We start from the raw sequence: 16,631 nt of genomic DNA on the forward strand, positions 1-16,631 counted from the left end.
GTTTTTTTTTTTATTCAAATATCAACCTTTACAAAAATGAGCATAAGGTACGGTAACAGTAAAAAGATTTTCTAAACAATTTGTGTCTAAGATTAAACTAAATGTAAAATATTATTAAAGGTGCAATTAATCATGGTTCGAAATCGCAATATTTAGTAAAATAAACATAACACGACGCTTTTATTTTAGCGAAGACAAAATAGAAGTCACATCACACATCAACAGCCTATAAGTGGTCATTACTGACCAAAGGCCTCGTCTCGCATGGAGAAGGTTTGAGCATTAATCACCACGCTTACTCAATGCAGGTTAGCGATTTCAAACTTATAATTAGAAATTATAAGCGCAGGTTTCCTCACGGTGTCCATCACCGTTTATCAATGGTGTCACTTGGTACCTACCTTATTTTTTACCTTGTCACTTGGCAAGTTGTCAAATTCGTGCCCCAGTTACATAAAAAAAAAAAACAAATGAATGGCCCTAATTCGTTTAGCATGGAAGAGTCATAGTTGATAACATTCACTAGAAATACTTGTATTAAACTATTCTAAGAAAATATTACCTGCCCCGCCATAATTTCCTAAGGGAGGTCCTTTATAAATTACGATAAATTATATTGAAAAATTCTATGAAAACAGATGTGTCTTCCTAAACTATCAATTTTCAACTTTACTGGTTTTGTAATACGGTAGAAAATGGATAAACAGTTAGATGGGTAGATTCATGTGCATGTGTCTGGATACCTTTGATACGGTCTAAGCCTCGGAGCAATTGGCGTTCCATTGTGTCGGCCAACCCCCATGGGAGACAGGCGTGAGGTTATGTAGGTATTTAAGCTACCACTGCAAGTCTTGTAAGCTTGTGTCTACATTACAAGATCTTGCAATGACACATCTCTCAATATCAGAAGAGGACCGATGCAATGCAATTAAGCCCTCAGCATCAGATTGGAGGACAAACAGTGCATCATTTATTATAATATGGATAATTTGGTTTTAGAGATAGTACGTGCTAGTACTAGGAATGAGGAATGAGATTAAAATATACAAAGAACTAAGAAGCCATCGTATACCCTTCAAAACAAAATAGTAAGGTGGAAAAGAAAAAAACAGGAATAATAAAAATTGCAATAATTTTATTACAAAAAAAATGGTATTAAAATGTTACGATACAATTAAGCCTTTCGTGAGAGTAAGCCGATAACACAATAATTAATTTAGTATGTCTCACGAAAGTTACAACAAAATTACAATTAAGTTTTTTTAATTATTTCAGTCTTTTAGCGCAAGTCGATCGATCAGTTTCATCATGTTTAGTCAACTGCTGAGGTATCAAAGACCATGTCGTCAGAGAAGCCACATGCCGTCCTCCATTCGTCTTCATCCATGACGATGTCAGAGGTGACGCTGCGGAAGCTCTCGTAGGCACATCTCTGACCGCAGTCCTCGATGTCAAGGTATGTGATCACATCTTCGCTGGGAGTAGCCAGGTACGTTGGCTGAAAGTGATGATACGGATAAAGGTAAAGCAGTAGATAGCTCGCTAACCTTCGTAATATTTGGTTTATTCAAATACTGGGAGAGTAGTACAGAGGAATTTTAAATAGCATCTTCCACCATTTTTATTGAGGGGGCAAATCATCTAATGTATTCTCTCGCTTTGGGCGTGATTAGAGGGAATGTCAGTCTCTTACTGATTAAAAACCACCCCGTTATTACTCCTCTTCTTCGAACCGGAGCTTCGGTAACCCGTTAGGCAGTCCGCAACTCCGGAGGAGAGTATATTATAAAACATTTATGTGAGTCTTTAAGGCTAGTCAAAAGCCCAAAGTATTTGCCAAGAGGTCTAAAAAATATTTTTTTTTTTGTTTTTAAAAAAACGTTGCTCCACACTAGGATTTTCTCCTGTGTCGTGGGTGCGTTTACAAACATACAAGTTCACATACACATGACACCCAGACCCGAAACAACAATTTGTGGATCACATAAAGAGTTGCTCCGTGCGGGAATCGAACCCGCTACCCGTTGCACGGCAGCCAGTTGCCCAGCTACCGCACCAACCGTGCAGTCAAATAATGAAGTGTCAAACTTAGTGAGCTGCTTACCTCCTAATCTTTCTTTCTCTCAAAGAAAATTTGGTTTACCAAATGATCAGCTAGAACAGGTACGAAGCAAGTACGAGTAGACAAATAATGTTAATCTATGTTATAGTTATCTCATTTTGTTTCACTTACCACGACAATATAATCTCCAGTATCCACCACTTTCCTCAACTCCAAAGCGTATGCTGACGCGTATTTGGGTACCCCTTGAGGGTTGGCCACCTTAGTAGCTGCCTCCAAGGCAAACACGTTCACATCATGAGCGGAGTATATGTGGACTTTCTGTACATCTTCTCCAGCAATGAGCTGATCAGCTACAGTGAAGAACTGTTTCAGGAGTACACCTGGTACAAAAACATCAGATTAAATGATTAGGAGAATGTTCAGATATTTTAAAGTTAGCAATTAGACCATTTAGCATTGTGGCGACTTATGACAAGGGACAGATGACAGAAGTCGCACATCGACTATCAACGAGCAAATCAACGGATGACGTTATAAAAATCCTACATTACACGTGTGAAGTTTACATTCGAATAAACACGGATAGAAAATCCCAACGAACAACAGTTGGGCAGAGAGCCTGCCAGGCATGGTCACCTCGCTTGGTCGGAGGATCCTCCTTTTCGTAGGGAACTTTACTCACTGTTTTCTAAAGCACATAGTATACTTTGATTTTCTCTTTTTAAATTGAGTACGAGCTCTTGACTTCGAAAATCTTTGGAGAATTCACAGCAGCTATAGTGGAATTTGATCTATTTCTCCCAAGTTCTAAGTGAAGTTTACTCTCTTACCTCCAGTCAGAGCTCTCACTTCTTCAGGGTCGTACAAAGCTTTGATGGCTATACCGGCAATCTTCCCTATTTCAGGGTAAATAGCAGCGATGTCATCATCCAGGGGGATTCCTAAACTGATCTGTGAAAAGAAAATAACACATAATACTATTAACTATAATATATTGTATCATTGCTTTGAAACTAAACAAACTGCTAAATTAAATTTACTTTATCAAGTACCGTAAATAATAATTTTACCCGTATTGTGCAATAGATGGCCTTATCCCTTTTATAGTAATCTCTTTCATCTTCAATTTAACCCGTAAAACCCGTAAATCAATAAAATTATGTTATCTCATTAGTCTAACTCCCAAAAGGCCAGCAACGCACTTGTAACGACTCTGGTGTGATTGCTTACCATCAGGTGATCCATCCGCTCATTTACGCTTGTATGCAATTAAAAACAACAGGTTTCCTCACGATGTTTTCAAAAAATCTTATAATGCAATAATGAAATGAATTACCTGACTGACGTACAAGTCGTTCAAAGAGTAGGCGGTCATTAGTGGTTCCGTGGATATGTTGTATCCTAGTATACTGGACCATTCGGCCAGGACATTGGCGTACTGATCCATTTCAGGTACTGCTGCTGGTGAACCGGAGTAGAGAACTGCTGAGAATTCCGGACAGTTTAACGAAGCCAAGTTCTGAAAACAATATAATACTTTGATGTATGTTCGACTGCACGGTTGGTGCGGTGGCTGGGCAACTGGTTGCCGTGCGTATCACGACATTGATTCCTGCACGAAGCAAGTTTTTATGTGATCCAGAAATTGTTGTTCTGGGTCGGAGTGTCATGTGTATGTGGACTTGTATGTTTGTACGCATTCACGATACAGGAGAAAATTTTACTGTGGGGCAAAGTCTATTTAAAAAAAAGTGATAAGAAGTAGGGACAAAGACGGTCTTATCATCCAAAGTAATATCTACTAGGTAAAAGAAATTAATCATATTATGGTCATATAAAGGTTAAAACGATATAAGTTAAGCCTTTGATTGCTGCCAGAAAATTGTTGAAGACAAATCCTCAGCTAAATCTGATGTCATCGGAAATTTTAAAATATACAAGTATTTTTATTATTCCACTTATTTATTTATTATACTTGTTTATTACATTTTTAAATATTAAATTAAAAAGAAAAAATACATTTAAAAATATAAAAAGCAGTAGCCCACCAGTAACGGGATAAATCCAAGCTACCGGTGGTCAGGGCTCAAGAGAGAGGAATTTCCGGACAATACGCGCCGTGTCCAGAAGTACTGCCTTCTGCATCAGGCTCTTGATCCAACCGTCTAACGTTAGCCTACTCAGGTGTTGGTTGAGGCTTTTGGCTATAAGGCCATTGGCAGATACGACTATCGGCACAATGATTGCTGAATCTACATCCCACATGTCGACAACCTCATGAGCTTGTATTGTTATAATCATTAGAACTTAAAACGGGATATTTACCATGTTTATTAATTTCTGTAAGTTTCAGTTCATCCGTGATCATGACGCTTATAATTCATAATTCTTTATTGCAAACAGTGCCGAAATATCGGAAACTAAATAAACATGGGAAATATCCGATTTTAAGTTCTTATGATATTGTTAGTGACTATGTCAGATTAAAAAAATATATTGATGAAATAGATTATTAAATCCAATGATTCACTCACAAAGTCATATTTAGCAGGTACGGTAGTATAGGGGATCGGAGTCCAGTTGATGTCTTCGCTCCAATTGTCCTCTGGAGCAGGGTAGACAGCTGCCAACGCAGTCAGCACTGTCATCTTAGCCCTGGTGGAGTCAGTGGAGCGAATGTAGATCTCTGATCTGTTGAAGGTCGGGGACAGGAGCTCATCATATCGCCGTCTGATGAACTGGCCCAGCTGGTAGGCACGGCGTTTGCCGACCTAGTTTAAAGAGGGTTTTATTGTGGTTTTATAGATAGATACGCAGTAGTAGGAACTTCAAAAAATTGGTGTCAAAATGTGGTACTAATGAATGGAATTTTTGTATGAAAGGCCTATTTTTGAGGAGTGTAAATCATCCAGTGACTTCTCCCGCCTTGGAGGGAGTGAAAGGGAGTGTAAGACTGTTACTGACTAAAAACCACTCCATTCCTTTTCCTGCTTTGAGCCGAAGCCCCGGTAACCTGTTACGTTGTCCGCAGCTCCGGGTAGTTAGAAATATCTAGCTACTTATATGATTCAGAATCAACGGTCAATCAAGAAAACATTAAAATGTACTTGAGCTGTCCTTTTTGTCAGAAGATATCATTGGACAAGTTTCCATTTCCTTGCAACGTCACGCCTTTTGTCCCGTGTAGGGACAGAAAGGTGTAGGCACAGGTGCATATTACGGCCCGTAATGTCAATTACTAAGAAAACAAATAGTAAGCGTTTAATGCCTGTAACTGCCGCACTCAGAGATATTTAATAATTACTTAAACTGTTAACGATTTTGTATCAAAAACAATTGCTAAGGACTGGCTTAAGTAACCATTAAATGTCTCTGAGTATAGCAGTTAGACACCATACCAGGGAGAATAGCTATCTGTGACTATTCCTATTTGGTCGGCACCACAGCAATGTATGTAGATGTATAGTACGTACGTCAGTTAGTTGTCCATATCCATATTTGGCTGAGGCTTCCTCTAGTTCTTCAGCGTGGGTGCTGAGAGCTAGGAACGATTCGATTGGAGTCCTGTCGCCATGCCGGTGGATCTATAATAGATATTCAACGAAATTAAGATAATTATGTAGGCAAGCCGGGTAGAGCTTTATCTTAGTCATAAATCATGGAATTATTATTCTATTATATGAGTAATTTGTTTCACGTTACTTTATCATAGTATCATATATGTATCTCTCTCACGTGTTGCTATATCTTTATTTATTTAGGATTACCAACTAATATACATAAACAGATAATCTTACAAATATGGGAAAGAACTGTTATTGTATGCTCTTAAATTAAAGGTAGGCTCAACATTATGTTTAGACTGTTCAAGTAAAAATTATACTTAATTAAGGAGTTAAACATTAAAAGCAATTTAAAGAAATAAGTAATGAAATTAATTACAAACATAATAAACTAAAATTGGGCAAACTATAAACGACTGCACGGTTGGTGCGGTGGCTGGGCAACTGGCTGCCGCGCAACGGGTAGCGGGTTCGATTCCCGCATAAACTAAAATTGGGCAAACTATAAATGGCTTTTTAAAGTACACGTAATACTTTAATTTCTTTTTATCCTTTTCATTAATAAATATGTTAATCTGCTTTTTTGCTTTCATTTATTCTATAATGGAAAATGATTTCAAAATAAAACTGTCTCAATTAGTATAATGATTAAGTTGTTTTTCAAAATGTATGTACGTGCTAATCTTCGGAACTACTGGTTTAAATTGAATTATTATTTTTGTGTTGGATAGCACATTTATCGAGGAAAATTTTGGTAATAAATCATTGCGCTACGATCAATAGGAGCCGAGCAGAACAAGTGAAACGGGAATAGCAAAAACACAAATAAGACTGAAAATTAAAGACAATACAAATTGTTATTGTATTAACAAAAGATATGATACTTACAAGGAAGGTCAGTAGAAGCTCAGTACCGTCCACCACTGAGTCAGCACTGTGGCAGAGGCCACTGAGTGATATGAGCAGCACGCTGAGTATTGCGGAGTTCATGCTGTGATAGCCTGTGATAGCTGAGCTATTGCAATACACAAGCTGTATGCTGCTATATACCGGCTAATGACAACACGCGAATATATATACGAATTCACATTTATTGATCATTTTGTTTATCGACGACTAAAGCTAAGATAGCATAAATGCGATATTGGATTAAAAAAATGTCGGAGAACACGTGAATCACGAGTACCTACCTTTATCTTTTATTATCTTTTGACTAATATTAGTAATTATTGGAGAATGTTTGTATGTTTATCGATGTTGGTAGGTGTGGTTGTGATAATGGTACACCAATAGGGTATTATACTAAAATTTTAATGTTCACTTTCGACGATACATATTTTTTTAAAGGCCGGCAACGCACCTGTGACTCTTCTGGCGTTCCGGGTGTCCATGGGCGGCGCTGATCGCTTACCGTCAGGTGACTTGGCTGCTCGTTTGCCCCTATTCCATTCCAAAAAAGAACATTCCTTTGAAAATTAAATATCGTGTGACGTCAATATTTACTACATTTTATAAGGTAACGATGTAATGAACTTTTATTCCTCCAAAAACTACGTTTTATTTGAGTACTGTAACTATATCAAAATAAAAAAGTGTCTAATATATTTGAATTATTGAACTGACGGTAGTATTTATATTTTTAATTTTCATACCCTGCCTTACTACTAACAAATTTCTATCAACGCAGTGGTTGGATTCAGACGGCTAAAGATCGAGTAGTCTGTGGTATGCTTTGGAGAGCTATAAGTCCAGCAGTGGACAAAAACGGGCTAGTGGTTACGATGATGACGATGGTTTTCATTAGTGACCTTAAATATGTTTGTTTGCCCCTTATTTCATAAAAAATACTCATCTAATAAATCATATCAATATGATGATTTTTCTGAGGGGGAAAATTATCCAATGACTTCTCCAGTTTTGGGTGAGGCGAGAGGGAGTGTCAGACTCTTACTGTCTAAAAACCACCCCGTTCCTGCTCTTGCCTGTTGAGCCGGAGCCCCGGTAAACCCGCTAGGCAGTCCGCAGCTCCGGATTAGGCATCCACCGTACTGGGCCCCATATGTGGTGGTCTGATGGCTCTTTGAGGCGCGCGCAGAACGCGACGCGCCGCACGCACGGGTCTGGTTCTGTTCGGGCGGCGAGCTACCCTTGCTCGTCGTCCGCAGACCCGCACTTACGGTGGCCGGAGATCGTATATTATGTAGCTTACTTATTTAAGTAATAAGAGATTACAAGTTGTGTTTGTCATGGTTTTATAAACCGCCAGACATGTATCACGCCCCCATCAGCTTTCAGATAAAAACTATAATTCTTGCATGTCATTGTACTTACATACAAAAATATTATTGCTAATCCTAGTCTCATTCAAATTATTTGTAACTTTATAAATATACCTACATTTATATTTACGTAAGCAGGGGAGAAATAAACTGCACGGTTGGCGCGGTGGCTAGGCAATCGACTGCCACACAACGTGTAGCGGTTTCGATACCCGCACATTCATAACTCTCTATGTGATCTAAAAATTCTTTTTTCGGGTCTAGGTGTCATGTGTATGTGAACTTGTATGGTTGTAAACGCACCCAAGATACAGGAGAAAATTCTAGTGTGGGGAAACGTATAACATTTTTTTAAATATTTTTATGTCTAAAAATTAAACAATTGCTTCAAGGGTCTAATTTTATTGGAACAGCAGTGGTACAATCATAGTAAAACTAAAGTTTCAAGAAAAGAGCATACTCCTTTAAAAAAAAGGCCGGCAACGCACCTGTGACTCCTCTGGTGTTGCGGGTGTCCATGGGCGGCGCTGATCGCTTACCATCAGGTGACTCGTTTGCTCGTTTGCCTCCTATTCCATAAAAAAAGGTTTTAGTTTAGATTAGAAAAGCACTACATGTTGTCTTAGATCAACAAATACTAGGGCTATCAGTTTTAACATAGAACTATTAAAAGTTATTTTGCTTTAAGTATGAAGTGAAGGAAAGTTATCCCATCTCTCGCCTTGACTTGATACAAATAAAAAAAGTATAATTAAGTAAAGATAGCCTAACACCATACATACTACCTCTTATTAATGTTTTATTAAATGGATCAAATTGACATTGATTTCGAAAGTCGGTGTTTCTCATTATTGTTTGTTTCTTATTTAACATCGACCTCGGAAATAAAAGTTAATTTGACTATTTTAGTGTTCTTTTTAACAACCGATTTTCTTCAGTAAAGTCGGTTATTTTTTTTTTTTGTAAAAAGATTTTATTTTTATTTAAAAATAGAATGTTTTAATGACAACTCTCAGAAAAAAATTGGCTAGTTAGAAAAATCAGGCTGTACAATTTCAGAATTATAAATTGAATCAAAGGCCCCGTTCTTTACAGTCGCTATGAAAATGATTAGATCAATGAGGTTATAAAACCCATAATTATCAAAATCTATTACAGTTATTAATATAAAATATTGTGTTGTCACTATGATTATGCATTTCTACAGCCGATATCACAGATACCAGTCATTATAAAATGCTAGAAATATTCTGTTGAAGTTTCTTTAACTTTATTAGTTTAAGTATATGTATAGGACGTAAACCACTGATAGTATAAGTTAAAAAGGTTTTAGGTGGGTTATAAGCGCTTGAAAAATGAAAGTTGTGTTTTATGGTATAAGCCAGTAAACGAGCAGACGGATCACCTGATGGTAAGCAATCGCCGCCACCCATGGACAACCTGAACGCCAGAGGTATTAGATATAAGTGCGATGCCGGCCTTTTGGGGGTTAGGAATTAGAGGGTTGTTGGGGAATCTGCCACCCACGAGCCTGCGGACTACCTAGCAGGTTTACTGGGGCATCACCTCCGGCGGGAGAAGACATTGGATGATTTTGCCCCTAAAAAAGTTAATAATATGACTATGATTTTGCCTCTCAATAAAAAGCTGCTGCTGCACTAATTATAGTGACACATTAAATTTACCAATTAGACACTGATGTTCATACAGTGACATTAATTTTATACACTGAGTGTATTTCTTTTTTTATGGAATAAGTGGCAAACGAGCAAACAAGTCACCTGATGGTAAGCGATCAGCGCCGCCCATGGACACCTGCAACACCAGAGGAGTTACAGGTGCGTTGTCGGCCTTTTAAAAAGGAGTATACTCTTTTCTTGAAGGTTTGAAGGTATAGTGTCATTGTCTATTTCCTATCTGTATCTTTAAGTTTCTATCTGTGATATATTATAGGTTTCCGAAATTGCGGTGTATACCAACGCCCACTTCGACCACAGAACGCGTAGATTATTATGAAATTATACAGTAATGCACATTAGTAAATTTCCGTATGTGGTTCCCGTTACCCGCGGGCGGTGATATGAGGTTTCTGTGACAACGAGCGGGGTAATTGTAGAAATACGTGGTTTGTATTCGCCTGAGGCGTCTACTGATGGTTGTCGAGCGATTCTAGATAGATTTTGGAGCTAAAATTGGTTTGACAGTTCATGTGACCGAAAGGCTGGCTATTTCATTGGTTAAAGGTTAAGCATTGCCATTCAACGTGGCAATGCTAACCGTTACTAGTTAGTTGATGCAATGCAACATTTATCAAAATAAATTTGCGCCGTGTTGAGTGTTGAAGAACGGAAAAACTGTAATGGACATGTATAAAGTCACGAGTAAAAGCTAGTATCGTATATAGGATGTCCAGTAAAACCTACGACATATTACTTGGGCTGATGATAGCTTAGTTATACATTATTTAGTGAAAAATTACGTTTTTTTTTCTTCTTTTGCATCGAAGTATTTATGGATCCTCTTCTTGGTCAATCTTTTTAGGTATATTAAAAACAAGAATATTATTAAGAAAACAATATTTTTTTTCATTTTCAAACCAATTTTATTTAATAGTTATTGAATGTCATGAGACAACCTGTACAAATTACTAAAAATCTCAATAAAAACAAAATTGTCACTACCTCTATTAAAAAAACTATTAATATAAAATGATTACCCACGCCTTTGAATACATTGTTGTTCCCCGTAAAATACGTAATGTCTTATTAGGTGACTACGAGTACCCAGCTATATACTCAGCACCTGTATAAGTACCCTATAAACTAGTGTGATAGGTAAGTTTATACAAATTATGTTATGTTCTGGAACTCTACTAGTAAGTAGAACTATGAAGCAAGTACAAAGAGGAGATTGACAGTCGCTCTGAAAATAACTAGATCAATGAGAATATAAAACCCATAATTATCAAAACACACTACAGTTATAAATATAAAATACTAGCGGCCCACCCCCAATTGTGATATATTATGCATACAAAACTTCCTCTCGAATCACTTTATCTATTAAAATAAATCACATTAAAATCCGTTGCGCACTTTTAAAGATTATGCATACAAAAAGAGATGGGGACAGAGAAAACGATTTTGTTTTATACTATGTAGTGATAGTGAGTAAGCAGTGAGAGTAAGCAGAACCATGAGGCAAGTACAAAGAGGAGATGCCATAATGTGATTGTGCACTGTGACCCATAAAATGGGCCAGCTTAATGATAATAGAAGTAAAAAGATGTAGATAGGTTACAAGCGCTCTGAAAGTGCCACATTTAAATATAGATACACATAACGAAACACCACGCAAGAGTTATTTCATGTTAGTTTTCTGTGAGGCCGTGGTATAAATAACAAATATACACACAAACACAAATCGCAATTATAATATTATAGTAAGATGTTTTCCAGAAATTACCAAACTATTTCAAGTAGAAATGTTTGTATCATATCAATTAGTATGAATCGGTTATGAAATCAATTAAGCTAAGTAAATTGTTGCCTATTAATTTAGAGGATCGCCTATTAATTCCATCTAAATGCTTACTTTTCGTAACTGAACTGTTATAACTGTTATTTCGTATTAGATAAGTTCATTATTCTATGAGAACTGTAGTTATTCGTTCAAGAGTCAAGGTTTAAGAATAGGTGTTTAGTTTACTTCTCGGCTCGTGTAGAATTAAATTTTATTTTAGTATCATTGCTATTATTATTATGTTAGGGCCAATTTCCTAGTACAGGCTATAAATTCAGGCTGTTTAAAAGGATCTAGGTTACGAAATGTGTATTAAAGTGTTCAAAGAATATGTATTAGAAAGGGTATAGGATTAAGCAGTTAGTATAGCGAGGAGAGAGTGAGTGTTAAACTCTAACTGACCAAAAACCACCCCGTTCCTACTCTTGCTCCGGATCAGGCATCAGTCCTACTGGGCGTGCGGAACGCGACACGCGGGACGCACGAGTCTGGTTCTGGTCGGGCGACGAGCTACCCCCCAATTTAGGACTAGGAACATCATGGCTAATTTCTAATTTCGTAGGATATTTGTTGTTTTACCACATCCCAATAAGAATACGTCGAGTTACAAGTTACCCTGTATAAGTTTCACCATAAGTTGTCGTTAATGTCAATCCATTAATTGACTTTTCTATTTTATTTATTCGTTTGACTAGTGTTTAAATGTCATTTACCTAATTAGCCTTGTGTTAGCTGCCAATTAAAAGTAAATTTCTTAAGTTTCATCTTGTTAAGATATAACATTATGTTTACAAAGCTACGTACAGTAATTGCTTATTAATTTTCGAAATATGGAATTTTAATGTTCAAAATAAAAGAAAGGATTATTAAAAAATGTGTATATTCATTATAAAACAATGTGTATAATTATTATAAAAAAATGTGTATAATTATTATAAAAATATGTGTATATTTATCTCCTTTTTACAATAGCCGTTAAATCATTATGTCATGGTTCATCTTGCTTAATCAACTGATGAGGTGTCAATTTCCATGTCAGGAGAGAAGCCACACTCAGTCCTCCACAGGGTCTCCTCCAGGTTGTAGATGGAGGTGAGGCCGCGGAAGCTCTCGTAGGCACATCTCTGGCCGCTCTCCTCGATCTCCAAGTATTTGATCACGTCCTCACTGGGAGTGTTGACGTAGACTGGCTGAAAGGGAGAAAAATATGCTTGTGAGTCCTAGTTGGCTGGTGATGGTAGGTCGAAGATAGGTCTCTTCAATATAATCACACTATTTCTGTTCTATACTCTTAGTACGAGTTTGCTTTACGTTGAACGAAAAGGAAACGACAGCGCGTTCGGCGTTCTGATTGACCATTGTGAATGAACCAACCAATCAGAACGGCGAACGCGCTGTCGTTTCGATCTCATTAAACGTAAGGTAAACTCGTACTAAGGGTACTGTTTGAGTGCCTAACAGTGACATGGAAAAGGTCTGGTGATAATAAAACATTATTGTATACCTCTCTATCATGTATTCTTAAGTTTTTGACTGCCAACAGAAAACTGTTGAAGGCAAATCCTCCGCTAACGTCGGTCACCGGTGGACACCACGGCGTTCAATGTGTAAGTAAACTTTTTCCACTTACCACGACAATATAGTCTCCAGTATCCACCACCTTCCTTAACTCCAGGGCATAAGCAGAGGCGTATTTAGGAACTCCTTGCTTTTCTGCGACTCTAGTGACGGTTTCAAAAGCGAACACGTTCAGGTCGTGAGCGGAGTATATCTGAACTCTTTGCACGTCTTTTCCAGCAATGACCTGATCAGCTACGGTGAAGAACTGGTTCAGCAGTGGTCCTGGTGAGAAATATCAGTGTGATGACATAATTATTTTTCTAAAACTGACTGATATACAATTAAACAATTTAAGACGTGTTTACTGTTACAGATTTTACTGATAGAGACGTTTAAATGAAGGCTATTAAATCTTTACTACAACTTTTTTTTTCAACGTCACGACTTTTATCACTTCTTTGTTGGTCGAGTGGTCGCAAGTGCGACTGCCGGACGACGATTCTCCGGTTCGATTCCCGGGTTGGACATTGGACAAAGTATTACTGGGCTTTTTTCAGTTTTTTGATAATTTCTCAGTAGTTGCACGGCGTCTGGAATAGTATCCTGTATATGGCAATAGTGTCACCCCCGATTAAATGAGACTAGCACAAATGGTGAAAAGTGGGTGTACATAGCATAGCGGCATTAAGTGCCGTAATGTGCACCTCTGCCTACCCCTTCGGGAATGTAAGGCGTGACTTTACTACAACTTACCAGCAGATAAAACTCTGGAGGTATATGAGCTGTACAGAGCATCCAAAGCGATGCCAGCAATTACTGCGATCTCAGGGTAGATGGCTGCAAGGTCATCGTCCAGAGGTATACCCAAACTCATCTGTAAAAGATTATGGATTATTAAATATAAGACCAAGGTTTGGACATTTGGCCAAACATTTTGTAAGTGTTGGATTCACTAATTTGGGTTTGGTTGTATAATGCCCAACATTTGTGAGTCCATTTATAAAATGTGGCAAAGAAGACTTGAGAGTATTTACCTGGGCTGTATAGACATCGTTCAAACTGTAGGTGTATATGGGGTACTGAGTAAGATTGAGTCCTACAATTTCAGACCACTGGTCCAGAACATCTTGGTACGGCGCCAAAGCAGGGATTGATGAGGCAGTAAGAGTGTAAGCAGAGTACACCTTTGTGAGCAATTCTGGGCAATTTACTGTAGCAAGGTTCTGGAAATAAAAAAGTTTTGTGTTAATTCTAAATCTCAACAAAGCATCTAAGGGCTACCATACACGGACTGCTTAAAGCAATCAGGATTGACTGATTCAAGCTGCGACTGCATAGTGAACGCGCAGTTAACATAACAGCTCAAGTTACCAATGGCAGCTTCGAGCTGTTGACTCTAACTGCAAGAGCGTTTCGTACATGTGAATCAGTGGCAATTGCTCGAGCAGTCCTTGTATTACGGCTTTCATTTCGTATCAATGTTAAAAGAAGAAGAAAAGGACAGAGAAAGAATAACGACTCCGTAATAAAAGGAGATTCTCTTTATAGAATAAACTCAATGTCTAACTTATCAAAAAGGGTGTATTGCATTAAATTAAGGAGGATACCAGAATTTCTATGAAATCTGGTCCCACCTTCCAATAGCTATGCGTGTTACATCATTGGATAGGTAATTTTGAGCTGAATTAAAAACTAAAAAAAACTAAAAAATTACTATGGCGTCAAGTTTCAAATCTGAGTCATATGTCACATAGCTTTGTGTAGAAGGTGGGACCAGGATTTGCATTCTCCTTTGTCATTGTTTTCTAGAAATACTATTGACTACTTACAAAGTCATATTTAGCAGGCACGGTGGTGTAGGGGATCGGAATCCAGTTGATGTCATTGCTCCAATTATCTTGAGGAGCAGGGTAGACGGCAGCCAGTGCGGTCAGCACTGTCATCTTGGCTCTGGTGGAGTCAGTGGAGCGGACGTAGATCTCTGATCTGTTGAAGGTCGGGGACAGGAGCTCGTCATAGCGACGTCTGATGAACTGGCCCAGCTCATAGGAACGGCGTTTGCCAAGCTGGAAAAAAAATAAAAGTAAAATAGATGAAAACCGTGTTCATCAGTGTCTTTAAAATAGTGTTACTTGTTGCTTTCTTGACATTTTGCTCTAAAATCTATAGGATCATTGTGAGATTACTAGTTTGTATCGTGGGTGCGTTTACAAACATACAAGTTCACATGCACATAACACACAGGCTCGAAAAAACTATTTGTGGATCACGCAAAGAGTTACTCCGTTCGGGAATCGAACCCGATACACGTTGCACGGCAGCTAGTTGCCCTGCCACCATGCAGTCAAATTGAAGACTTTAAATAAAACATACTAATGACATTTCTAGATTAATCCGGTTATGGAACCTCGCCTATCTTGATTTCTATGGAAACCTTCAAGAGGCTTTGGACGTATCGCCCTAGCCATTTCCAAAGGGGTTTACATTCTACAATGTTTTCAAATTTTAATGTAGCACCCACTTTTCACCAGTCATATTGAGTCCCATGTAACGGGGAGAATTAATTTAAGATTTCATTTTAATTGTATTCTATTGGTACTTACATCAGTCAGTTGTCCATATCCATATTTAGCTGAGGCTTCAATAAGTTCATCAGCGCGGTTAGTGAGGGAGAGAGATGATTCAATAGGAGTCCTGTCGCCATGTCTGTGTACCTAGAGAGATGTGGAAAATTATTAGGAGTAGGTCTATAAGTTTTGGCTCTTTTTTCTCTCTCGTTTTTGGTAACTATGGAGACCAGATTGGCGATATATTTAAGAAGGGCCAAATTAAAAGTACGCTTACGACGACGTGCTTGTATGAAAAGACTGATGATTTTTGATGAAGCGAAAAAGGTATGTAAGATTCTTAGCAATTGGCGTTCCATTGTCTCTGCCTACCCCCATGAGAGACGGGCGTGAGGTTAGGTATGTATGTATGTTTTTAATACATCACACTGAATTTAAGATTTTATTTGATTTTGAATTTAAATTATTGTTTTGTTATGGTTAATAGACTTTAACCAAAAACTGCTTTCTAACTATGAATCTAAATAAGTTCAGTACTTACAAGGAAGGTCAGTAGAAGCTCAGTACCGTCCACCACAGAGTCAGCACTGTAGCAGAGGCCACTGAGTGATATGAGCAGCACGCTGAGTATTGCGGAGTTCATGCTGTGATAGCCTGTGATAGCTGAGCTATTGCAATACACAAGCTGTATGCTGCTATATACCGGCTAATGACAACACGCGAATATATATACGTTTTTTTTTGTTGATCATGTTTGAATGAGTCTTATTGATAAAAAATAATGTTAGATAATTCTATACTATAGTGCTACGAATGACACGTGAATCACACGGTGTACCTGCACCATGTTATCCATTTATCAGATTTTTTTTTATGAAAATCACTATGTAATCTTTTGCTATATAAAGTAATAGCAGTTTAAAAATAGTTTGTATGTTTGTATATAAAAAATTTAGTGGCGTAATAGCTGAATTTTTGTCTGCGGTGCAATATAATTATTTCCTCATCCATTTTTGCAATTTACCTACAATTTTTTATCATCGACTAGCAAACCAGATGAACTCTGTTTCGCTCC

The 16,631-nt window shown here is 37.7% G+C and overlaps 1 protein-coding gene and 1 long non-coding RNA gene across 6 annotated transcripts in view; both read right to left on the reverse strand.

Annotated features, from left to right (window-relative positions):
• Positions 1–16,631, reverse strand: part of LOC126911047 (uncharacterized) — a 436,837-nt gene that overhangs the window by 410,467 nt on the left and 9,739 nt on the right. The window lies entirely within an intron of this gene.
• Positions 1,116–16,296, reverse strand: LOC118271357 (prostatic acid phosphatase). 4 transcript variants are annotated; one of them, XM_050695884.1, is made up of 7 exons: positions 16,098–16,278; positions 15,593–15,703; positions 14,819–15,055; positions 3,402–3,584; positions 2,896–3,016; positions 2,234–2,445; positions 1,116–1,498 (listed from the first exon to the last, which is right to left on the reverse strand). In XM_050695884.1, the coding sequence occupies exons 1-7, from the start codon at positions 16,197–16,199 to the stop codon at positions 1,313–1,315; spliced, it is 1,152 nt and encodes a 383-aa protein (XP_050551841.1). In that variant the 5' UTR covers positions 16,200–16,278; the 3' UTR covers positions 1,116–1,312. The 4 variants fall into 4 exon arrangements, with proteins under 4 accessions (XP_050551841.1, XP_050551840.1, XP_035443324.2 ...); XM_050695883.1 differs by lacking the exons at positions 14,819–15,055; positions 15,593–15,703 and adding exons at positions 4,600–4,836; positions 5,539–5,649 and having other exon boundaries at positions 16,098–16,275; XM_035587431.2 differs by lacking the exons at positions 14,819–15,055; positions 15,593–15,703; positions 16,098–16,278 and adding exons at positions 4,600–4,836; positions 5,539–5,649; positions 6,517–6,720.

Source organism: Spodoptera frugiperda, chromosome 9, assembly GCF_023101765.2.
Source record: "Spodoptera frugiperda isolate SF20-4 chromosome 9, AGI-APGP_CSIRO_Sfru_2.0, whole genome shotgun sequence".
NCBI classification, from domain to species: Eukaryota; Metazoa; Arthropoda; class Insecta; order Lepidoptera; family Noctuidae; genus Spodoptera; species Spodoptera frugiperda.